At 41.1% G+C, this 26622-nt stretch overlaps 1 protein-coding gene across 2 annotated transcripts in view; it reads left to right on the top strand.

The window, feature by feature from the left end:
* LOC127447166 (sodium leak channel NALCN-like) overlaps positions 1-26622 on the top strand; it is a 180437-nt gene that overhangs the window by 5770 nt on the left and 148045 nt on the right. Inside the window, exons 2-10 of one of the 2 annotated variants that reach the window (XM_051708786.1) lie at positions 6588-6679; positions 6838-6899; positions 8348-8488; positions 10922-11104; positions 12361-12444; positions 16349-16488; positions 16572-16700; positions 19594-19745; positions 26029-26171. In XM_051708786.1, the coding sequence (XP_051564746.1) occupies positions 6858-6899; positions 8348-8488; positions 10922-11104; positions 12361-12444; positions 16349-16488; positions 16572-16700; positions 19594-19745; positions 26029-26171 (1014 nt within the window). In that variant the 5' untranslated portion in view covers positions 6588-6679; positions 6838-6857. The remainder of the gene's footprint in view (positions 1-6587; positions 6680-6837; positions 6900-8347; positions 8489-10921; positions 11105-12360; positions 12445-16348; positions 16489-16571; positions 16701-19593; positions 19746-26028; positions 26172-26622) is intronic. The other variant, XM_051708787.1, reaches the window with a different exon arrangement.

Here is a 26622-nt window from a genome sequence, read left to right as displayed (position 1 = left end):
TAATTTGTACTTCAGATGGACACAACTCTGAAACAGTATGAACAGCTGCAACAGTTGCAAGACCTTTACTGGTAGATTTAGGCTTAGCTTTGACACAAAATAAAGAGGATGCCTTTGTAGATCTCCAAACAATGGATCAGAAAGAATCTTTACCTGCTCAATAAAACTCACCAAATCAGAAACATGGCCCTGTTGCTGCGACGCTTCTGTAGCTCACAGGCAGCAGCCCTCCACTTTTCTCGAAACTTGTAAGGCAACTTCATCGCAATGAGTCGAAGGTTAGATGGAACATTCATTTCGTCCATATGCTGTAAATCTTCCATTACATTACAACAGCTTCTCAGAAATATTGAAAAAGACTCCAAAGCATCAACATCTTCAAACTTTATCATAGGCCAGCTCATGACCTTCTCCATATATGCTGCTGTTACTTTAATTTCACTACCAAAATGTTCTTTGAGCAGATTCTTTGCTCGATCATATCCTTGATCAGCTCTCATATTGTGACAACTACGGACTAACTCTCTTGGCGTCCTCTTGTATATTGCTCTAGACAATAGAGTCATTCTTGCTTGTCACCTGTTTTCTTTTCAATGGCTTGTTCAAAAGCTTTAATAAAAGAGCCATGCTGCAATGGATCTACATCAAACTCCAATATCCTTTGAGGTGGAAGAGAAACCAAAGCTGGCTGTTGAAGCAATTGAGCAGTAATGTTATTTTGCTGCTGTACAACATCATACAAGATAGGACTTTGAGTAGAATCATGAGTGGTAATTTGAGGCGGCAACAAATGTTGTGTGTGAATGTTATCTTCAGGCCCATAGGAACTTGAAGCTGAAACTTCAGGCTGCTTTTCAAATGAAAGTTTACAGTGCCTTGAAGCTGGTGCTTGAGTTTGCATGCTTAATCTCTCCTTTGGATGTACAATGAAATTGTCATGTTGAGAACTTACATTTCTTTGTTGTAAAGGCGCCTTTGGGTTAGAGCATTTATTTGATGTACATGATTTTACATGCTTCACATAATATGCATTCATTGGATCGTCTTCCTCACTCATTCCTTCAACACTTCCTTCACTTGATTCCAGCACAGACAATTTTACAGTAGCAGCAGCTAATTTTGATTCCATTTGTAATTGTTCCTTTTCTCGCCGCAGTTTCTCCTTTTGTCTTTGGAGATCTTCCTCTTTGGCCTCAAGAACATGCAATTTCTTTAATGCGGCTACGGATTGCAAAAGGCTGCCTTTTCAGCTTTAGCTTTGAGATGAGCAGATGCAGTGCTTGAAGCCTTCGAAGAACCAGATGAGGAATGGGTTTTAAAGTGAGATCCTTTCTTTGAAGCATTGAATACACTGTCATCAGGATTTAAATTTGTGCCTATAAAGGGCATTCCATCATCAAATAAAACTCCAGCATCTGGTAACCATTGTTTGACATCGGTGATAAACTCATTATTTTCTTTCATTTTGCCAAAAAGCCACCTTTGTTGCTGTTCATACTCAGTTTGAAGCACTGGCATTTCCAGCAATGAATTATGAGTTTCAATGGCATCTTTGCACAGTGTTTCAAAACTCCTGAAATATTTTTGCACATATATTTTGCAAACTGTTTCTTTGATCACTTTTCCAGAAAGAAGATCATTGACCCTTTGTTTAACTTTATTTGCTTGAGTGAATTTGATTTACATTGCCTTTGCAAATTCTCAATAGACAATGAAACACCCTTGTCAGTCATTTTCCTTACTCTTTTCTTGGTTTCAACAGCACTGTTTCTTTCAATAACAGCATGGCCATGCACTGAATTACTTTCAACATCATCCTTTGCACTCATGAATTCATCATTATTCATTTTTTCAATAACACTCATTGCGCACATAAGCGTGTTTCCTTTAAGCGTGTTCAATAAGCAAGCCACAAAGTGAAGATAATAATACTGAACAGAGTGAGATCCACTTCAACACAACAAAACGCAGCAAACCGAAAGCATTGTTGATGGTAGCAACATAAACATTCAAACTCAGGCCGCGATTCAAACTTCATCCCGTATCATCATCTCATAATGTGATAAATATCACTCAAAGAAGGAGAGGTTCACTCACCGGCGTATCATAGGGCTTCGGAGACTTCTCTGCATTCTCAAGTTTAAAGCATAAACACTCTGTTCAGTTCAAGATGGCAAGATTCTGCAACACATCAGGTAAGCGATCCACACTCCAATAGTAGTCACTCACTCTGCCATATGCGCAAGTCAAAACATTTTCCATTCACAGAATTCCTCCGTCCATTCCAATGCAAAAGGAAACTCTATTCCATATCCTCTTAGTCCAAGAAGGTTCTTACTTTTGGTCCAGGACGGTTCTTATTTTGTAGTGGCTTTTTCCTATAAGCCAGGGCATAGGAAATGAAATATATATCGTACAGAGTTTTAAAGCATGTGCATTGTGAGGACCTACAGAGCTGAAATATTCTTATAAAAATCTTAATTTGTATTTTGCAGAAGAAAGAAAGTCATATACATCTGGGATGGCATGAAGGTGAGTAAATGATGAGTATTTTCATTTTTGGGTAAACTATCCCTTTAAAAAACAAACAAAAACAATAAAACTTAGACCCTTTTCACTTCAGCCACAAAGAAAGAAATGATAAAAAAAAAAAAAAAAAATGTGATGGGTGTCTCAGCCCACTATTCATCATCATTCTTTTTTGGAACCCAGTCAATTTGAATATTACATTATTGTATATTATAATATTATATTGATTATTATTATTATACAATATTAATATATTTCTGTAATAAAATCTTAAATTGCACGGGGCATAATGAGTTCTAAGCTTTTATTTTGTTGGACAACTGCATGAAGAATTCCCGTGTAGCAGAATTTACAACAGCTGTATTCACCTTATTCATCCCCTCCCCTTTTCAGCACTCAGCCCTTCCGTGTTTTGTCTCTTAACCTCCAGTTGCATTGAAGCTACTGAGAAGAGTTGATCAAAATGGATTGTGTTGGAGCACAGAAATAATTTTTTACCAAGAGTTGAAGGTGTGAGTCTGCAGCACACATTTACTATGTGAAAATGCTCGTGAGGTGTTTTTTCTATCACTATAAATGTTCGTTTTTTTCCGACACTCATCGAGGTAAATTGGACCTGGTAGATTACATTCAGACAGCTATGACACACTGCACTTTTTCATCGTACAATCTTTTAGTTGTTATATGTGTAATTAATTTGTTTAGGTTTCAACTTAATTCATAGTTAATAGTTGATAAAATATGTGTTTTATATGAAATTTCAAACAGTGATAGCTAGTATTATTTCACATGCAAGTTTATAACATTATATTAAGGTAATTATATTTGTACTTTTTAAAATTAATTTGTCACCCCACATTTTAAAAAGGATTAAATTTACTCTTAAAGTATTCCTCATCAATAAACCTCATCTGGTGAAATATATACATATAAACTCCACATCTGGTGAACTTATAGGCTATAAAAAGCATAATTTGGTGAATACCAAAAAGAGTATTGTAAGTTAGTCAAGTCTCTGTAATTTCAAAGTAATAGTTCCAGGGTTATTTTGGACTTGTTGAAAGTCCCCTGTAATGCACCAAATCTTAATGTTTCTAGTTATTATTGAGATTTTGGTTGCACAATAAACTGCTATTGAGATTTTATTAATTTTGGACTCTTGTAGCCTCAATGTATGTACCCTTCATAGTAAGGAAATACTTTTTTTTTTTTTATCATTCTATAAATTTATTGTATAAAACTATCGCCCGATTAATTGTTTATCAGCCTTTTCCACCACCTAGTTATCGGTACCGGCAAAATCCACTGTCGGTCGACCGCTAGAATGAAGTACTCTTGTTTTAAAATCTTCCCGTTCTGCTTCCAGTTGTAATAACATCCAACAACACTTTAAAATTCTCATGATAACTTTTGGCAACTCTATAACCTGTAAATCCACTTTGCTAGTGTGACGAGGAGGAGGACGGGGCCGGGCTGTGAGCGTGCCGGCCCCCAATCGGGCTAATCAGCCGAGGAGTGGGATAAGGCCAAGCCGGATGTGGCAGTTCGGGAGAGAGAGAGACACACGCAGCTGCCGTGTGTGTTTATGCTTGTGTCTTTTTGTTTAAATTAAATATTACTTTGACTGTTCAGCCGGTTCCTGTCTCCTCCCCTTGCGGACGGCGGCCATTCCTCTGCGTCCAGGCGGCTGGCAGCGACTCCTCCAGCCCCCAGCGGATGGTTGCGGCTGCTCCTTTAGGCGGACGGCAGTGGCGAGGACTCCATGACAGTGCATCCCTGCTCCCTCCCGGGTTTCGGAACAAATGTAACACGGTTAAAATGGGCAAAGAGGAGGCAGGAACCGGACGAAGCATCAAAGTAATATTTTAATGAAAACGTAAAAAGACACAAAACACAAACACACACACGACAGCTGCATGTGGCTCTCTCTCTCTCAAACTGCTGCATCTGGCTCGGCTTTATCCCTCTCCTTGGCTGATTAGCCCGATTGGGGTAAGGCCGTGCACACTCACAGTCCGGCCCCGCCCTCTCGTCACACTCCCTCCTTTGCCTCAGGCTTGGGAACCCCGGCATGACGTACATCCCCCCGCCCCCTTTCCGAGGGGGGAGTGTTGCCTTTACGGCTGCGCCTGCCGGCAGGCTTTCCCCACCTCTCTCAAGACCTAGGAGGGAGAAGAGGAGAGGGAAAGTGCGAGGTGGAGCGACAGTGAGAGAAAGAGAGAGAAAACAAATTGCTCGCCGGTTCCCAGACATGCCGTCGCCTGGTCCTCGAACACTCCTTCACCTTCTGGCGGACGACAGCCACTCCCCCCCCGGGTGGACAGCAGTGAGTCCTCCGACCCCTGGCGGATGGAACGCCCCTCCACGTTCTGGCGGCAGTAGCGAGCCCCTCCGCCTCTGGCACCGGCTCCACCGCTCCAGGCGGCTGGCAGCGAGCCCCTCTTCCCCTCGCGGACAGCGGCCGTTCCTCCACGGCTGCTCCTTTTGGCGGACGGCAGTGGCAAGGACTCCACGACAGCACATCCCTCCTCCTTCCCGGGTTTTGGCACCAATGTAACATGGTTAAAATGGGCGTGGAGGAGGCAGGAACCAGCTGAAAAGTCAAAGTGATATTTAATTTAAACAAAATGACACAAACATAAACACACACACACGTCAGCTGCGTGTGGCTCTCTCTCTCCTGAACTGCCGCATCCGGCCCGGCCCCACCCTCCTCCTCATCACAGCTAGCTAATTACTTTGAGATCGACACCATAGATATCTATATATAAAACACTAGACCAGAAGTTCCAAGACAACATTTTCAAGATGGCTGCACGCTAGTTTCTCTGGTGCATCTCATTTTAACATATTCTCCTCCTCTGTCCACAAATACTTTTGCCATGTGGTGTATTATTTGAATTTGTATATTAACTTGTAGTAGCCAAGCATATTTGGAATTATGCAAAAGTGAAATTAAAGCAAATCTGGAGCGCTTTAAAAATGACATCCTCAGCGCATGTAAGCAAATGTAACTGAACTCAGAGCACATCTGTTACTCTGAGCACGAGACGGAGTTGTGAAGCACAGAACTGCAATGTAGCCACTGAAAACACTGTAATAATGCACTAACATGATACGGACTGGGCAGAACAGTGCGCATAATCCTTAAAGCAAGCAGCGCTTTAATTAATTGTCGTAGCCCTTTGCGGTTTAATAATCATGCAAGGTCATATCGCAATTTCGATTTTATATCAATTAATTGTGCAGCACATTTTAGAAACCAAAATAGTTATCCTTCTTATAGTCTATTCAATCTAATGTTAAAAAATAAAAATAAAATAAAACAAACTGCTTATGTAACAAATGAGCCTAAAAGTAAACTCACGACACCAGTGGATCTCTGCATCCACCATTAAAATGTTTAGTGATTGCATCCTGCCTTTAGGCAAATAGTCCTTTCTCAAAAAGTTAATTGTAGTGTTCTGCAACTTACTCCCACATTACTGCACTTACACCCTGTTATTTTGTTTTCAATGTCTTCAAACCTCTGTCTATCAACACTTTCTAAATGTAGCAATTACTTTGCAAAATGCCTTTGACTACGAAGGAGCTGTTCTGAGAGGGCCACAATGTTCTTGAAGCAAATGCAAGACCTTTAAGATACAACTTAGTTTTGTAGACTTTGCAGTGTAGCAATTGTTTTTGAATGATGTGCGAAATTAAAGGGTTGACAGTGCTTACTGTTTTAATTTAAATTCGCACCCTGCCAAATTCTGCTAAAATTACCTTTAAATGACCTTGATGTTTCAATATTTTATGTTAAGGCTGACTTAGAAATGCATACCAACTCTGGCAGAAGCACTTCATCAAGTTGTACAGTGTTTTACACTTGAAGTTTACACATGCATTACCTGACTGGGCATGTGAAATAATTTGTGCTGTGAGCTATTTTGTGTTGATATCACATGTAAAGGTCAAGTTTTCAGATGTTATATGTAGCATTCATTGACCACACTTATTTATAGGTAATGGGGTTATCAATAAAATAAAAGACTTGCTGTATTGTGTTATTGCAGGACAGGCCTCAACTCCACCAATCAACTGTCTTTCATACTGAATTCCACCCCTCTCTATGCCGGGGATGAATGCACCAATGAGGAGCCTGACCGTGAGTAACCTGGTCCTAAAATCTCATCCGTCCACGACTCCTCCACTCAGTGTTGCATATATGCCTTGTCTGATGTGGTGGACATTATTTGTCGATATAATTGTACCCATTTGGTACACCATATGCCATGTAAACTAACTGTTGTGTGTTATTTACAGGGTATGCCTGATCGCATGTTATGTGCAGTGCTGGAACAATTTCAGCTTTACTTTTCCCGTTGGTATGTGCACTTTGTTTCAGTGAGTGTGTGATGTCCATGTTTTTATTATTGTCCTTGGTAAGAATGGCCCATTTGCCAATATTCTGCAATATCGGTTGCCTGTCATTTTATGTTATGGTGAAGATCCAGTGTGATCTTTGCAGAGGGTAAGTCAGTATTTCTGTGTGAGGTCAACAGTCTTTGTTTTATGTACATCACATGCTTGATTGTGTTTAGCAGTGGCTATGCAACTCTACAATACATACTGTCAGGTACCTTACAGTGCTTTGTTCTCATGTTGTACTGTACAGCCACAATGAAGACGTAGCCCAAATCTGTTTGCTTGCCTGTGTAGTTATATCTCCACTAGATGTAAGGTCATTTTTTATACCAAATAATTACGGCACTTATCATTTACTTCATCAAATTAAACTGACCCCCCCAATAAACTAAATTGCACTTTTCTTTCCCTATTAGTAGCCTACACCTAGGGCTGGTCGATAAATCTATATCGATATTGAAAAATATATATATTTTCAATATCAATTATAAATATTTGAGTAATTTTTTATAGTTAGCCTATGTTCTACATCTAGACGATCAGATCAGGTAGTGTCGCTAAAAACATAAGCATTTCGGCAAAGTTATACACACAACTAGCTAACTGGATCACAGTTATGAATTCAGTCGGTTAGGAAGTTGGCTTGCATCTATATAAGCCCTGCTGTAATGCAAACCAGTAATGAGGAAAGGTAGCCGATAGCTAGGTGTTCTGCTAATATGATATCTGTGTACAGAACAAGACAGCACTGATAATGCAGTTCAGCTATTGACTGAACACAACAACTCTGACATCAACACCATTGCTGTCTATTTAAGTACTATTTAGTTAGCCTAAACATGTTTTTTTTCATAACCTATAGCGCTGCCACATGCAAGAAAGTATTTCTTCTTCTTGTAATGTTTATTGGCAGTTGGCTATCCAACTTATGGTGCATTACCACCATCTAATGAGCTGTAGTGTTGAGTGTCACAAGAAAGTCTTTCAATAGAGTCAAACGTCAACTGAAGAAGAAATTGGCGAAATTTCATTGAAAAGAGGTCACACAACTTATGTAGGATTAAATGTATGTAGGAGTATACTTTAAAAGTAGCTACCCTTTGGAGTTTACTTATACTGTAAAAAACAATTTATATTTAATTCATTCTTGAGGTCTAACAAACATATTGAATGCATTTCCTCCCCCATTAATGGAATAAAATGTATATTGTGATAAATATTGACATGAAAAAAATAAATATTGTGATAATATTTTTGGCCATATCGTCCAGCCCTACCTGCAGCACATAGAGCACAATAGCATCAGCATCCAATAAAAAACAAATAAGATGGCAACAAACACAATTTGAGCTTTGGTCGATGTATCATTTTAGTTATTGTTCATGACCGATGTGCTCCTGTCTTTCAGATCCACTCTCTCTATAGCACAGCAAGCCCAAGCATGCTGAAGCGGAAGCAGAGCTCACGGGTCGAGGCCCAGCCCATCACCGACTTTGGGCCTGACGAAACACTGACCGACAGTGCCGACATTCTTTGGATCAACAAACCAGTACGTAAAGAAATCACTGAATCCTCGTTATGTGGCAGCAGTTCACAAAAATATGTGGTCCACACCCCCCAAAAAGAGATTTTTGCAGCAGTCAACAGCTAACACATTGTTCTAATATGTGGCAATATGATACATAAACATATTACACTGGGTATCCCCACCCACAGTGACATCACACTGGTCCAGTATCACACTCCACAAATCTGTATATTAAAGGAAAAGTTGACACAAAAACTAAAAACAATTCTGTCATCATTTACTCATCCTCATCATCATCACCCGGAGGATTTTCTGTCTTCTGTAGAACACAACTGGGAATGTTGGAATAAATGCAAGCATGAATGATATAATGATACTCTAACAGAGGCTAGGATTTTCAGTGAATAAAACTTAAATACTATATAGCGAAATATAGCACGCAAATCATATAGACAAATGTGGTGATGGTGGCGTGGTCGTGTGTCTGTTTGCGAGAGAGGAGTGGTGTGGCTCGTCAAGCAGGTTGACATGATTTCGAACAGCTGTTTCTCATTACAGTGATAGTGGAGAGAGCCCTTAAAAACAGCTGAACATGCTAGAGAAGTGAGAGAGAGTATGAATGTACAGCATTGGCGTGTGTTCTACGGAGTGTTCAAGATCTAATGAGTGTTTTCGAAGTCATTTGTGTTTATGTTGAAAGTGAATTATTGCCTGAGTGAAAAGCAACAAAAAGTACCTGTGCTGTACACAAAAGAGAAAGCAAGAGAATAAAAAGCATATCACTGCATCTCCTCATTTCCACACCCGAACCCTGACGTTGTGTCACAACAGTGCTTTTTTTGTACTTTTAGGAGCTTGGCAGCCCCTGGTCATTATATACTTTTGTTATTTGAAAAAGAGCAGCATGAACATCATTCCAAACATCTTCTTTTCTGTTCCACTGAACAAAGTATGTCAGGCTGAACAAACACAAGGGTGAGTAAATGATGACAGAATTTTCATTTTTGGGTGAACTAATTCTTTAAGCATTAAATACACTATATTGCCAAAAGTATTCGCTCACCTGCCTTTAGACGCATATGAACTTAAGTGACATCCCATTCTTAATCCATAGGGTTTAATATGATGTCGGCCCACCCTTTGCAGCTATAACAGCTTCAACTATTATGGGAAGGCTTTCCACAAGGTTTAGGAGTGTGTTTATGTGAATTTTTGACCATTCTTCCAGAAGCGCATTTGTGAGGTTAGACACTGATGTTGGACGAGAAGGCCTGGCTCACAGTCTTCGCTCAAATTTATCCCAAAGGTGCTCTATCGGGTTGAGGTCAGGACTCTGTGCAGGCCAGTCAAGTTCTTCCACACCAAACTCGCTCATCCATGTCTTTATGGACCTTGCTTTGTGCACTGGTGTGCAGTCATGTTGGAACAGGAAGGGGCCATCCCCAAACTGTTCCCACAAAGTTGGGAGCATGGAATTGTCCAAAATCTCTTGGTATGCTGAAGCATTCAGAGTTCCTTTCACTGGAACTAAGGGGCCAAGCCCAGCTCCTGAAAAACAACCCCACACCATAATCCCTCCTCCACCAAACTTCACAGTTGGCACAATGCAGTCAGACAAGTACCGTTCTCCTGGCAACCGCCAAACCCAGACTCATCCATCAGATTGCCAGATGGAGAAGCGTGATTCGTCACTCCAGAGAACACATCTCCACTGCTCTAGAGTCCAGTGGCAGCGTGCTTTACACCACTGCATCCGACGCTTTGCATTGCACTTGGTGATGTATGGCTTGGATGCAGCTGCTCGGCCATGGAAATCCATTCCATGAAGCTCTCTACGCACTGTTCTTGAGCTAATCTGAAGGCCACATGAACTTTGGAGGTCTGTAGCGATTGACTCTGCAGAAAGTTGGCGACCTCTGCGCACTATGCGCCTCAGCATCCGCTGACCCCGCTCTGTCATTTTACGTGGCATACCACTTCGTGGCTGAGATGCTGTCATTCCTAATCGCTTCCACTTTGTTATAATACCACTGACAGTTGACTGTGGAATATTTAGTAGTGAGGAAATTTCACGACTGGACTTGTTGCACAGGTGGCATCCTATCACAGTACCACGCTGGAATTCACTGAGCTCCTGAGAGCGGCCCATTCTTTCACAAATGTTTGTAGAAGCAGTCTGCATGCCTAGGTGCTTCGTTTTATACACCTGTGGCCATGGAAGTGATTTGGAACACCTGAATTCAATTATTTGGATGGGTGAGCGAATACTTTTGGCAATATAGTGTATGTTCTGTTTGGCTATGTGTTTTTTTTCCCACAGCACTTTGCTTTTAGTAAGGACAGAAAAATTACTTGACGCGTCACACTTGGTTACGACATTGTGCAAAAAGAAACCATGTGCCTTAAAAATGCCAAACTTTTTGATTGATGCTGCGCTATGCTTTTTCTCCTCAGTGGGTTCATTCTCTCCTGCGGGCCTGTGCTATAATCAGTGTCATTTCTGTGTGTATGAACACACCTAAAACCTTTGAGCACTACCCGCCCCTGCAGTACGTCACCTTCACCCTGGACACACTGCTCATGTTCCTCTACACCGCAGAGATGATCGCCAAAATGCATATCAGGGGTATCATCAAGGTAACGCACTCTATCAGGGTTGTCACGGCTTCGCTTGTAACGAAAATATAATGGTGTCTTTTGGAAGTGAATAAATGGGCAGGTGGCTGATTTGAGCCCTTTAATTATGGTTAAATAATGTGTGGACAGTTTAATTGGTAAATCAAGGACAACAAGTGCACAGAGAGACATTAAATAGTGAATAATTTGCCTCTTGAACTAGCAAAGAGATGAGTATTGTAAATTAAGACTTTTCTTTTTATTATTTATTACATGGCATGTAAAGCATTTCATTTTTTGTAGTAGATAGAGTAACTAATTTTTTCTCTTAGCCCTTAGATCATGTGAGAACAGGGTGATTAACCTTGCTCCAATTATATGCTAAATTAGCATATGCATTTTAATTTTTCTTGCAGAAGAGTGACTCACTGCATTATTATACTGGCGACACTAACCTCTGTTCTGCTAATTAAGCCTATTTTTTTGTATTCATGTCTTTGAAGTCCTTCTTATGATCAGTGGAAATCTTCTATTTTTCCTTTTTGTTCTTTTTTGTTGTTAGCACTTAGCAGGCATATTTTGGGTCATTGGGTATATTCTTGAGACTGTATTATGAACATTTGCTAATCGAAGTAGTCTAAACATTGAATTAATGGTAAAAATAACCATAAAGCATTGGTCAGTTGCCCTTAATAAGTCTGTCAGACATTCCCTCCCTATTTGAGTAGCATCTTATCGGAAGCTTTTAAATCTTGAATTTTGGGCTGTTGTCTCAGGAGTGCTTTATACTTTGTAGTATCTGCCTCTCTATCAATGAAAAGGCCACTGGAGTGTGAAGACAATCTGCGCTCAAGCAAATAAACCTGAGCATGTCACATCTGTGATGTCACTTCTGGTGCACCAGCTGCATGAGCATGCATATGAATGACTCCCATTTCCTGTCTGTTTTTTTCCAGTATTATTTCCAGTATTTTTTGGAAAATGCTCTGACACCAGTGATATTATTGCTGGCCTGTCTGCAGAGTGTGATAGTTCTTATTATTTATATTTTTTGTGTCACAACAGTGTCTGCCTTGTTTAGGTGTTCAAGGTGCACACTAGTTAAGCAGTGTCTCACAAGATAACTGCTCTGAAGTGCTCACACTTCTATGTGCTGAATTTTGTTGTCTTTATTGTTAACAGCTACCATAGCTTTTCATTAGACTAGTGGGCCACCTGCCACTCACCTGTGGACTTTCATTTACAGTCTGAGTCTTATCACCTGCCTCTGTTTCCAGGGAGAGAACTCCTATGTTAAAGACCGCTGGTGCATGTTTGATGGCTTCATGGTGGTCTTCCTCTGGGTCTCCCTTGTGCTTCAGGTATAGAAGTGTTGTCCTCAGTTTAATTTCTAATTTGTGCTGCCCACTTTAAAAAGAAATTAAGTTTACATTTAAAATGTTCGTTTAATACATTTTATTTTAAGCAATGTATTTTTATATGCTCCAAAAAAAAAAGAAAAAGAATAATAATAATAAAAGGTTTCTTTACAAAAAAAAGTGAGAGTCACCCGGACCGAACTCCAGGCAGGTATCGCTGACAGAGAACGCTTGCAGGTCCCCGACCCTCTTGATGGAGGTGAGCGCTATCAGGAGGGCCATCTTCAAGGAGAGGGCTTTCAACTCGACTGATTCTAGCAGCTCAAAGGGGGCTCTGCGAAAGCCCATGAGGACCACGGAGAGATCCCATGAGGGGAACAGGCATGGCCTAGGAGGATTCAGCCTCCGGACACCTCTCAGGAACCTGATGATCAGGTCGTGCTTCCCTAAGGACTTACCGTCCACTGTACCATGGTGTGCCGCTATGGCGGCCACATACACCTTCGAGGTGGAGGGGGACAGCTGTTCCTCCAGCCTCTCCTGCAGGAAGGAAAGCACGGACCCGACTGTGCATCTCTGAGGGTCTTCAGCTTGGGAAGAACACCAATTCATGAACCGACGCCACTTCAGGGTATAAAGCTGCCTCGTGTAGGGAGCTCTGGCCTGAGTGATCGTGTTTACCACTGCTGGTGGTAGGCCACTTAGGTCTTCCGCGTCCCGTCCAAGGGCCAGACGTGGAGGTTCCAGAGGTCTGGGCGCGGGTGCCAGATGGTGCCCTGTCCCTGAGACAGAAGGTCCTTCCACAGGGGAATTCGCCAGGGAGGGGCTGTCGCGAGGAGCGTGAGGTCTGAGAACCAAGTCTGGGTGGGCCAATATGGTGCCACGAGGGTGACCTGCTCCTCGTCCTTCCTGACCTTGCACAGGGTCTGTGCAAGTAGGCTCACTGGGGGGAACACATACTTGTGCAGCCCCCGGGGCCAGCTGTGTGCCAGTGCATCTGGGCCGAGGGAGGCCCCCGTCGGAGAATACCAGAGCGGGCAGTGGGAGGTTTCTCAGGAGGCAAATAGGTCTACTTGTACTTTGCCGAACGGACTCCAAATCAGCTGGACCCCCTGGGGGTGGAGTCTCCACTCTCCCCTGAGTGTCACCTGCCGCGACAGCGCGTCTGCTGTGGCGTTGAGGTTGCCCGGGATGTGAGTGGCCCGCAGCGACCTCAGTTGCCGCTGACTCCATAGGAGGAGACGGCGGGCGAGTTGCGACATGCGATGTGAGCGTAAGCCGCCTTGGCGATTTATATACGCTAGTGTCGCTGTGTTGTCCGTCCAGACCAACACATGCTTGCCCCGGATCAATGGCAAAAGCCTCCACAGGGCGAGCAACTTGAGGCAGTTGATGTGCCAACACAGTTGTGGTCCTGTCCAGGAGCCAGTGTCTGCGTGCCCGTTGCATACGGCACCCCAGCCTCGCTTGGAGGCATCTGTCATAATGACGACGCACCTGGACGCTTGCTGTAGGGGAACTCCTGCCTGTAGAAATGCAAGGTCTGTCCAAGGGCTGAACAAGTGGCAGCAGATCGGAGTGATGGCCACACGATGTGTGCCACGGCACCATGCCCATCTCTGGACTCAAGTCTGAAGCCAGTGCTGAAGCGGTCTCATATGAATCAACCCTAGTGGTGTGACCAGCGCTGAGGATGCCATATGCCCCAGGAGCCTCTGAAAGTGTTTCAGTGGAACCGCTGTTCTCTGCTTGAACGACTTCAGGCAGTTCGGCACAAACCAAGCGCGCTCGCTCGTGAGGCGTGTTATCATCGAGACTGAGTCTAAATCCATGCTGAGAAAAGAGATGCTCTGAACCGGGGAGAGCTTGCTCTTTTGACCCGAAGCCCTAGCCAGCTGAGGTGCCTGAGCACGAGGTCCCTGTGTGTGTATAGCAACTCTCAAGAGTGAGCCACGTCGAGGAGCCTCACTTCGCCTCAAACTCGTGGCTGCGCTGAGGGGACCCTCGAAGCACTTACCTTGCTCCATGTACCCGGCTTCGGGGGAAAAGGGACTTTTTGACCATCCCCGTAGTCCATCAAAACTACCTGGCCATGGGTGTGAGTGTGGTGCGACCGGACGCGCAAAGGCGGGGGGCCCGCGTTCACAGCGTCTAAGTCGCAGGTGCTCAGTGCCCGGTTGCCGTGATAACGACAGTCATAAACACTGGCTATGTGACCCAGGGAGTGAGGAAACTGCTCTTTTGAGAATGTGGTGAACATAAAAGAAAAGGAAACCAAGGATTTACCTCCCGGCCCTCCACCGGGAGATGGAGTGGTCTGGACAACAGCTCCGGGTTTGCAGCAGACATCTTGCTCCCTTGGTCATCCGTCTCAGGGGCGCTTAGGAGCCTTCCGGGTCCTCGTGCTGGCCCATGAGGAGGGGGGCGTCAGCTTCCTGCGGGGGGCTCTACACTGGGGCCGAGAACTGGGCTCGTGCTGAGGCAGAGCCGCCTGGGCTTTCGCTGCCGCAGGGGGATGCCCTCAGCGAGCAGACGGGATACGGGATCTTGAGCCGCACCGGGGCAAGATGTGTTGTATAGCCTCCGTCTGCTTCCTCACTGCCAAGAACTGCTGGGCGAAGTCCTCGACAGCGTCGCCGAATAGGCTGATTTGGGAGACGGGGGCGCTGAGAAAGTGAACCTTGTCCGCGTATCTCATCTCCACCAGATTTAGCTACAGGTGGCGTTCCTGGACCACAAGGGTGGACATCGCCTGCCCGAGTGCTCGAGCCATGACCTTCGTCGCCCGGAGGGTGAGGTCGGTCGCCGAGTGCAGCTCCTGCATCACATTGGGATCAGGACTACCCACGTGCAGTTCCTTTAGTGCCTTGGCCTGGTGTACTTGCAGAGGCGGCCTGACCAGTGGCGCTGTAGGCTTTGGCCGTCAGAGACGACATCATCCTACAGGCCTTGGAAGGGAGTGCCGGACGATTCCGCCAGGTGGCTGCGCTTTGCGGGCACAGGTGCACCGCAACCGCCTTAACCACCTGAGGGACCTCCGTATCCCCTTGGGCCGCCCCGCCATCGAGGGTAGTGAGAGCGGACGAGCTGGGAGGTCGGTTTCGGGCAGAAAAAGGTGCCCTCCACAACCTCGTCAGCTCGTCGTGCACTTCTGGGAAGAAAGGGACCGGGGAGTCTAATAGAGAAAATATACTCTTTAGCAGGAATAAACACACTTTTAGCGCTGTCGAAGCGCCCAGGGGCGAAATCTGCACTCGTCGTGCAGAAGGAGAGAAAGCCGCTGGAAATGCGCCATATATCCAACAGCATATGCTTCTTAAGAGGTGAATGGAACAGCAGTAGTATTCAGCTCGCTGATAGTACAACCGCTCGGCTCTGAAGAAAAAATCTGAATGAGTGGTTGCGAGCCAGCTCCTTTTATACCCGTATGTCCGGGGCAGTGGCATGCAAATTCCACTCACCAATTCTCATTGGCCCTTTCTCAAAGATCTGAGGTGTTCGGGGCTCTCAAGAGCGACCCCTAGTGTCACTACATCGACACAATGTCGAGTGAGTGACAGAAGGGGAAACAAGGTTCCACAATCCCTCAAATAAACATTTTATATTTTATCTTAATATATAGGTCTAAGATATTAAATCACAATATACACATTTAAATTTATTAAATATACTGTATATATACCTGTGAAGCGCGCTTTAATTTGGAGTGAGAGATCCAAGGGGAGTGACTATTGGTCAGAGATAGAGCTAAAACTAAACTCAAACTTACCTGGTTAGCCACTGAAACCGGCCACTGAACATCTACCCATTGTTATTGTTGAGCCCTGGAAGTGCTAATTTTAAATGAAAAAGCAGAGAGTTCCATGGTGACTATGCTCATTCAGTTTTTTCTTTTAATCATCTCAAGGTGTTTGAAATAGCAGAGATTGTGGACCAAATGTCTCCTTGGGGAATGTTACGCATACCAAGGGCCCTCATAATGATCCGAGCCTTCCGAATCTACTTCCGATTTGAGCTACCACGCACCCGGATAACCAACATTCTCAAGTAAGTGTAAGAGCCATCATGAAGGATGTGAGAATCGTCAGCTTGTTTTTTGTATCAGTCACATATAATACACTTCCTTTCAGGCGATCGGGGGAGCAAATCTGGAGTGTGTCCATATTTTTGCTCTTCTTCCTGCTCCTGTATGGAATCTTGGGTGTTCAGATGTTTGGCACCTTCAACCATCACTGCGTTACTAATGATACACAGAAAGGGTAGGCACTATTCTATAATCACTATTAAGTAATTTGAATTCTTTGGAAATCACAGATCACTAACTTAAAGCAGCAATAAAATCATCTTTCTTCCCATATAGGAAAGAAAAAATACAAATGATATCTCTGTTGTTTCTCCTAGACAGCAATGAGATTAAATTCAGATTAAATGGAGACTTTTGTTTAAGTCTTCAGCAACATTCAGACCACAGTTATTTGAGATGTTTCTAAGGTCAGAAATGCCAAGATACTAACATCTGCAATTAAAACTCAGAGATTTAGTATGAATTCATCAAATTCTTCCAAGACCAAAGTATTTGAGCTATGCTATTCACCTTATTTTAATACCTCTATAGTCTTACTGAATGTCAACAATTATCTTATTTGTTTCTATTTTTTTCTTCTAAGGAATTTTAAGATAAACATTTAGCTTATTAGCTCAAGAATGTACATCTCATGTAAATCTCATCTCAACTTCTCAATCTCACTTCTTGTGGTTTATTATCCCTGGGATGAATCAGGGGATTTAAGCTTATGCTTCAGTATTTCCCTGCATCAATGTGAGATCAGAAGTATATGTCTGATGCTGCATATCTCCCACACACATCTGTGTTCTTGAATGCAAATCCCATCAGCAGCTGTAAACGGTAATAATAACATATCATCATTTTTGTGATGTGACTGACTCATCAACACTTTTATAAGCATAGCTCTATTATAGTGTACCATTTTTAAACAACTCTGTTAGTCTAATTTGCTCATTTCACATGGAGGCATTAATAAGCCAATATTATACTATGTCTGTAAATGAACATTAAACCATGATTCCCAACTTGTGAGCGTGACGAAAGCAAGGTTGAGCACAATTTTAATGCATTGTGTGTCTGGAGCTGTGGAGGTGGTTCTCTTTTAAAATACAGGCCTATTTAATATTCCATTTGCAGATAAGTAGCGAGGCTCTTAAACAAAAAGCCTAAACCATCATCAACAGAGGAGTGTGCAGAACACTAATCACAATAATTAACGTGTCCTGTGTTGCCTAGGCGTTGTGCAAAAGCTCTCCTCTTTTCATCAGCCTGCCCTCAATCCGTCAATCTGCGTGACTGAAAAGAGGTCTTATACTGCTAAGAGAAAGATATCTCATCCTGACCCTGCACTGATTCCTACAAAAACATCTGACATATTTTCAATTCGATTCTGTCATCCTTTACTCACCCTCGTGTTATTTCAAACCTGTATGACCTGGCTTTACATTTGCTTTAACATGATCTTTTACTGTTTAATAAATAAATAGTCTACAATGTGTTGATAGGAAGATCAGGTTTTAGTAGAGCATTTGCTCATTTCCAATTTAAAACTAAAATGTCAACAGTTTATTAATAGCATTATGATTAGAGGAAAAAAAATATTTAATCATCAGTTTTAGTTGTGCATGGCTATTTTTATACATTAAAAATAAGCTCTCTTATTCTGAGTTCACTTTACATGCAGTAATTCTTTTTGATCAATTCAAGTGCTCAGATGAACTTGACACATTTTATTTGATAATTTCATCCTTAGTCTGCAACTGTCGGTTCGGGGATTTTGTGGGTCAGTGGAAAGATGCTTGGACCAAAGAATGTGAATTAATAATGACTTCTGTTGCAGTTTTTATTGCAATTTATTTTATTTACCAGTAATACCATTATTTTATTTATGTGGTAAAAATAATAATAGTCAAAAGACATTTCCATCAATAAAATGGATAATTCACAATGTTATTGGTATCATTTGAAGTGTGTGTTTTATATCAGTTTACTCCCGAGTATGATCTCTTTGGTGGGGTTATTTATCACTATATAATTAGAGCTATTCTGATTCACTGCTGTGCCTCTGATTGGCCTTTGTGATACTGCAATCAATGATCCCTGCTCATTTCATAGCCCTTAAACAATTTGAAAGAATGTCTGGCAAGCCAATTTGAAAGCATTCATTTTCATTAGAGACATCAAGTGCCTTCTGAAATAACACCTGTGGCCCAAACTAATGCTGTCTTTCAGGGTATGTGTGTGTGTGTGTATTAGAATGGATGTATTGTTTTCTCATCTAAATAAGAATTTCAGTGACATTAATGGTATGTTCACACAGCAGCAGAATATGGTTGTCAGTCCTGTTTGGGAGTGCTGAATACAATTCTGTTTATACACAGTTTGATTATGAAAGAGAGTGACAATGACATTCTATGACAACTGAAGTATATACAGAACTGAATTTTAAGAGCAAGTTTGGTTGATACTGTGATTTTTCTTTAGTTGAAGACAAAAGACAGATGTGTTAGGGACTGACAGCCTCAGTCACCATTTACTTTCATTGCATCTTTTCCCATACAGTCAAAGTGAATGGTGACTGAGGCTGTTAGTCCCTAATATTCTGCCTTACACCTCCTTCTGTGTTACACAGAAGAGAAAAAGTCAAGCAGGTTTGGAACAACATGAGGATGTGTAAACGGTTTAGGTGGCATGAGGGTAAGTAAATAAAGAATAACATTTTTTGGGTTAACTGTCCCAGACACAATGCATAATCTTGAATATTACAATGAATCTCTGTCAGTATTGTTACAGGCAGCCAAATAACAGTCACATGATTGACTTCAGTTACCTGTATATACAGCTTCTGTCTCCTGCTCTGCTGTATATTTATATGACAATTTGAGAGTCACATCTGTTGGTGAATACGATTTTTAATTCCAACCACAGTGCGAATGTAGCCAAAGAGGACCATGATAACACAGCTGCCAGTCTGTGAACAAACACCAGATGGTCTGTTACAATAAAATGGTTAATGTGGGCAGATATAACACACAGCCCAACATGTGATGATGATTATTTGAAAGCACACCCTGCTCTATTTCCAGTAATGTTACATGGAACAGCCTGGCAATCCCTGATACACACTGCTCACCATATGGAGAGGGTTATCAGTGTCCAGCAGGGTTCAAGTGTATGGATCTGGAAGACTTGGGGCTCAGCAGACAGGAGCTTGGATACAGTGGTTTCAACGAGCTTGGTGAGTCATTGTGATGCCTTACAGGTGTCCATCCAGCATGATGAAATTATGTTTGTAATTTTTTTTTATAATTCATTCCCATTTTTTTATCTTTTTGCTTGATTTTTATATTTTCTTATAAGAAAATACAGTATAAAATACAAGTAGTGCTTGCTAGGGCTACACGATATATGTGGATTATTGCTCTTAATATTGTAATCGTGATTATTAATGTTGATTAAAATATTAAATTACCGTGATGCCACAAAGTAGGCAACCACGTGGTTCTTCAGAGTAGCAGTTATTTAAGGTGGATATGAGCTCCAGTTTTTTTAAGCATCTTTTAAGCATTATATTATAAAAATGTTTGTTAATATTAGGCCTAATAAAAGTTATTTTAAAGGGATATATATGGTATAGAATAAATATATGTAATTTGTTTTCTGAACTATTGACAAAACCAGTTTTTACTTGATTCAAAATGGCTGTGTGACATGTAACAGGTTGATAAATACACATCCTCACACATTTAACACTTGTTTTTAAATAAAATCAGAAACTACCATCAGACCTGCAATGTCTCTACTGCTTAAATTATTGGTCCACATACAGTAAATAATATGACATATTCAATTTTCAATTAACGGTCGATTTAAATTGACCAAGTTACTTACTGCATTCAGTAAGCGCTGTGGTGGCGAGACTGACAATTCATCCTGTTAGATCTTCAATGGTGATCTTGTTCATGAATACTCTCATTAAAAACGAAGCTGTCTAACCAGTAAAATAAATCAATTATATACACCGCGTCTATGCCTTGATTAGAAAGAGAGCATTTTAGTTTTGTCGCGTTACTCATTTGCAGTGTATTTACCATCTACGTTGCAAGCTAGCGATACAACATGCAATGAATCCAAAGTAATCCAAAATAAAAGTGCTTTTCGCTTTTGTTCTTCAGCTTCTTTTCGAGTGTCAGGTGATGTTTCTTCAGTATTAATTTTCGTGTGCCACCAAGAACAGAGGTGAATCATAAAGCAAGCATTTGGGCATCAGACTGTTTAAAACTTGAGCATAAGGATCATTCGTCATTACTGATAGGACGTAGGATTAATGTACGCGTCTCTGATTGGCTATTGCAGTTTCATTGCTCAACAGACATGTCTGTGATTGGTTAGAATACTCAACCGCTGCAAAAACACTTTGTAAATAGAAACTATTGACGCAACAGGAGCAGACGTAAATTAAACGCTGAAATCATCAGTTTTCACAATTACATAATCGTGGCAGCCGTAATTGTAATCACGATTTGTTTTTCGATTAATTGTGAAGCCCTAGTGCTTGCCCATGCAAAACTCAAATAAATATATGGTATTTCTTCACCTGTTTTATAATAGTTGTGTCAGCCACAGGCCACAAATAAATTTTTAGCTGAAATCGCAATTTCTAAATGCAGAATTCCGATGGCAAATTGCTGTGGGTAATGAAGGGTATGTCCACACCAGTGGCAATTTCTCAGGAACAGCAAAGCCTTCTCTGCTGGTCTAACATGCCAAATAAATAAAGATTTTTCATCCTTTCATTCTCAATCACATTTGTACCTGTATATTTTTAATCGCTTTCCACTCTTAATTAATCTACAAACAGATAGAGAAAAACAAAAATTTTATCCAGTCAGAATTTATTCCTTGATGCTTACAAGCAAATTGTGACAACTGTTTCACAAATCACATGCCCGAAGCAGCGCGTGAGTCTGAGCTCCACCCCCTCAGGCCTTCAGAATTTCTTCAGAATCCCTCAACAGTGCAAATGAATGGGCAACTAAAGTCAGATTGTCAGATTCATCAGCCAATCAGATTGATTTATTTGTTCTTGGTGGGTGTGATCTTTAGAATATGTCCCGGTTGAGGCCTTCTAGCTGGTCTTGAGTGAAGCAATCACGTTTTAAGTGATGAATGTAATTCAAGAGCGAAAAGCTAAGATCAAGCTGTCTGATGAGTCGGCTGTCATCACTGCTGGTATTGCCGTTGAGAAAGAGATCCTTATGAATTTAAAAACACGAGATGTTCTGCATGACCGTGTGATTGCTTAATTTATTAAACAGGAAATGAGCACTGATTTTCACTTCAAGTAAATTGGTAAGTGCTTTTTGCATTGTATAGCAAGATCAGGAGTTTTCTAAGTGTAAATTAGGCTGCTTGAGCATTCAGTGTCAGATCAAGTTTTGAAAAGTAGTGCTGCGTTCAGTTCAACTTGGAAAGTGGGATTTTACAACTTCCTACTAGGAAAAGTGCAATGGAATGCATCTTGAAGTCAGAATTACAACTTGTAGGCTCGTGCAAAAATTCTCAACTCCGATTTCACCAAGATGCAGGGGCATGATGTCACACAAACATGTCGACACTCAGGGAGATATACAAAGTAAGTGATAAACATTCACTTTATTAAAGTAATATTGATAAATGAGTTTGTTTCCACATTACATGATATTAAAGCTTGTTTAACAAACGCCTGCAGAAACAGGTGTATAAAACATTATGATCTCTTTTGATAATCGTACACCTGAAGCACAAATGCTAGCGCTGCAGCATTGTTTATCAGTTGGGTTGCTAGGAGACATCTCTAATGAGAGTCAGACCCCTGCTAAGCTAACGGGAGCATTGCAGTTTTGTTTCCTTAAACGTCATCTTCTGAATATTGGGAAATGGAATGCATTTATGGTCGAAGATGTCAAGTAGGAATATCCCACATCCAACTTGAATGGAACGCAGCATAACCGTGTACCCTGATGAAACAAAATTTATTGCAAGCAACATTTAAATCGCAAATATTATTAGATAGATTTTTCCAGCTATTATAGACCTCCTTGGTAGATTCATATGAAAAATTAAGATTTTTGAATGTCTGTTCGGGAGACGTTCATTTCACAAAACAGTCATGTTGCAGTTAAAATTAGGCTTGCTTGAGCATTCAGTATCATTTCAAGTTCTGGCTTTTGTGCGTGGACGTGTTTTTCAAATGTCAATTGGTATTACTAGTTAGCTGCGACATAATGTATGATGCCCAAAGGCATAGGGTGTCTTATTAATTGTGAAACTGTGTTTTCTTAATGGCATGAATCACACTGAAGGCCTAGACTTAAAATGCACAGCCCGGCACTGGTCCACACTAATACGTTTTTGTTTGAAAACGCTTTGGTTTTGCCATGTTTATGCCTCTTGTCCACACGGGAAAGCAGTTTTCCTCCACCAAAATCGGACACTTTTGAAAACTCTGCATAACGACATACTTTGTAAAACTATCACATTTGAAAACTGAAAACAGAGTTTTCAAACTTCAATGGATTAGTGTGACTTGGGCTAAAAGAAAGGTTCCTCCGGTTTAAGATATAAGCTACTGTATAACATGCAACACATTAAAGATTTTTTGTTTATCTGTCCTGCTGTCGCTAAAATATATTTTTTTTTTGGCACATTTTACTCTATTTTTACTCTCATTTTTTTACTTGAATATTCTGTGGGTTGTATTGAACTTTACAGGCAGTGTCTTTGACACTGACGCATACACCAAAAGCATTATTCCTGGCCTTTATCACGAAAAAAATAATCTGGTTTATTTGTTTATTTTGTCTGCGCAAAACTGTACCATTTCTGTCCTTTGTAATTATTTAAAGTGACAAAGAACAATTATATTTTTCTTGATACATTGTGATTAATTGTTGCTTGACTACATCTAAATGGTATTATATATCTACAATGAGCTATTTGCTTTATTTAGCATTTATGTTGGCAGAAGAATTTTGTGTTGATCTACAAAAAGAAAACATTAACAGATAAACGCACTCTCTCACTGCATGTAGGAAATGTTATATTTTCAGCAAAGCTTATGTTTCAAAGCATTGTGAAAGCAGCTTCACAAATAGAACAGTTTATTTAAGCACCTTGATCTGTACGAAGCAGCATGCCACATTTTTATCACTCTCAGTTGAGATAAATCCACAAGAAAAGTGCACAGAGCAGTGCCACTAATCTCCAAATAGGCATGAAGGGAAGGCTTTTCCTTAAAAAACTCAGTCATGGCTTTGAAACTGTTGAACATTGAGATCTGCAAATGAGCCGTTTCGTCCTTTTATAGAGTTCAATGCACAGATACGTCATGTGTGCGTCAACCAGAATCGTTCTTGCCTGAGTGACCTGTCCCCAGTCATCTGTGCCACAACAACAATGTAATATTTTTTGGTTTTCAGATTCAGGAATGCAAGATTTGCCTTTATCTTGGAAATGGGAGTCAGTCTCTCAGGCCATCAAGGATGAAATGGGCATACAGTAGAGTTTCCTTTAGCTCAGCATCTCGGGACACAGTGATTGATCTCCAAGTAATTTTTTAATGGGAGTTTACCTCTGAATCATCCATTGAAAGACTCTCTTACTGTTGATGCTAGAGTGTGTAGTTACATCGAACATCTAGACTTAAGATTTTGTGAATAAAGGCAAGTGATACTGCCCATTAAAATGGGTCCCTGTGAAGGATTTGTGTGTGGTTGGTGAAGGTAACCTTAAAGGGCTCTGCCAGTGTCCTTGGCCGGTTCTGCCCCAGGACCTGGTGGGAAAATGGCAGGAAGCAGAACTGAGTGGCACATTTACTGCTGGCCTTTGGCAGCCATCTCACAGCATGGCATCATGGGTCATGATGAGTGCAGAGGTATCATCACTGAGGGGTCATAACTAGAGAACACCTCATAAACTATGTATGAAGTCCCTCAGAAATCACTTTGTTATGGTGTAATTTCCATGCTGTCTTTGACACAACACAGCTTAGAGAGCAACTAGGGATGCACCGATACCATTTTTTCTCTTCTGATACCTGAACTTTCAGTATTGGCCGACACCAATCCCGATCTGATAACAGTTTTATTTTTTTCTTAATCAGTTTAGAATATCTAACTACACATTATTTTATTATAAAATAGAGAAAACTAAAAATGATTACATAAAAGATATGTAGCCTATTCAGGAAAATTTTATTTTTAAATAATCTACTGGATAATGAAGCAGAGAAATTAACAGTAATTCCAGTGAAAGTCTTCAGTAGAAAAGAAGCCAGTTCACTTTACAAATTTTTTCAAATGGATTTAGATCTCTCTTTTTTTTTTTTCACATCAGTTATGAGTCCATGAGATATCAGTTATGAGATATAAGTCCACTTTTCAATCACACGGTTATTGTTTTTGAAACCCAGTCAACTTAAATATTATTGTAATTTAATATAAAAAAAATAATAAAATAAAACAATAATACTACATTAAATATTAATACTACTGATATGGTTAAAAAGGTCAGTATTGGAGCCGATATCAATCCAGGTATCAGATCGGTGCATCCCTAATAGCAACTGGTTATAGCAGTTTTCTCTGCAAGGGATAGCTGATTCATATTAGCATGAGTTGGAGAGATTGCCACTTGTTATACACTGTTTCCATGACAGCACACTTTTCCTTTAAAAGAATAGTTCACCCAAAAATGAAAATTATTTTATTTGCTCACCCTCATGTCATTTCAAACCTATATTGCTTGCTTTCTTTACATTAAGATTTTTTGGAGAATGTTTATGCTGATCTTTCCCATACAGTATAACCACACAGTCGCCAAAGGAGTGTCAAGCCCCAAATAGGAAAAAGCACCATAAGGCCGCCTTAAAAGTAGTCCATACAACTTTTCCGCTGTATTCCAAGTTCATAAATATATTTAGAAATCAGAAAATCATGCCCTCAGATCTCATTCATACTTCTACATATTCAAATGCGTCATATTAGTTTATAAGAGATGCAAAAACCAATGGCATTTGGTGTCATTGACATCAAACCTGGTATAACTCATCTTGTATGAATATGTGCATGTCTGACGGAGATTTGAGATCTATACAAGAGAGGGAGATTATCAGTGAATAACAATTTAGAAATCTGTTTACCATTCAAAACTATAGAATGGGCTTCAAAAGACTTGGAATTTAGCACTGAAGTTATATGGACTACTTTTATTGTGCTTGTTTGTAATGGGAAGCTGTCTTTGATATACAGATATTGTGACATGCCACCACAACATGGATCCAAAGCAGTAGAGAATGCTTTCGAAGTCTCATTCAGCTGTTTGGACAGAGAAGCACATAGCTGGTTAATGGGAAGCACCTGACAAGGTTCACAAATGCCAAGACTGTGTTTATGTCTGGATTTTTGTGTCTGAGTAACCAGTCTGAATGCCCAGTGATGCAACCCCCCTCTAACATCCCTTTCTGTCCTTTCCTTTCACAGGCACCAGTATATTCACGGTGTACGAAGCTGCATCTCAGGAGGGTTGGGTCTTCATCATGTATCGAGCCATCGACAGCTTCCCACGCTGGCGCTCATATTTCTACTTCATCACTCTCATCTTCTTCCTCGCCTGGCTGGTCAAGGTGGAAAAGTCCTTTTTTCTCTCACACCAACGCAACTAAATACACTAACAGTTATCTTTTACACATGGGTCCTTCTTTATTTCTAGCTCGAGGAAAGTCAGGAAATCAGGTATATTCTAGTTGTCGAATATAAACAATATGGCAACAATACAAGGGATGTGCAGCAAAATCTAGCAAGTTGCCTCACTGTCTACTTAGGCAGCTACCTTTTAAGGCAGCATCCTAAACACTCTTCATGTACAGCAACTCTGCTAGCAGTCACACACCACACAAATAGCCTTTCTCAGGAGAACCGCACCTATTAAATGCCTGAAAATGTTGTCTAGGTAAGCCACTCACTAGACTTTCTAGAGTCAAGGTGATGTGTTATCATAGTTTTTGAAATTTTGTATACACAGTGAAATCCACATATCACAAAAATAAAATGTTCCTCTATCTTTTGAAATAAACG

The sequence above is a fragment of the Myxocyprinus asiaticus genome, chromosome 10, assembly GCF_019703515.2.
Source record: "Myxocyprinus asiaticus isolate MX2 ecotype Aquarium Trade chromosome 10, UBuf_Myxa_2, whole genome shotgun sequence".
Taxonomy (NCBI): Eukaryota; Metazoa; Chordata; class Actinopteri; order Cypriniformes; family Catostomidae; genus Myxocyprinus; species Myxocyprinus asiaticus.
Note: the sequence above shows the minus strand (reverse complement) of the source record. Positions and strands in the feature narration are given on the sequence as shown.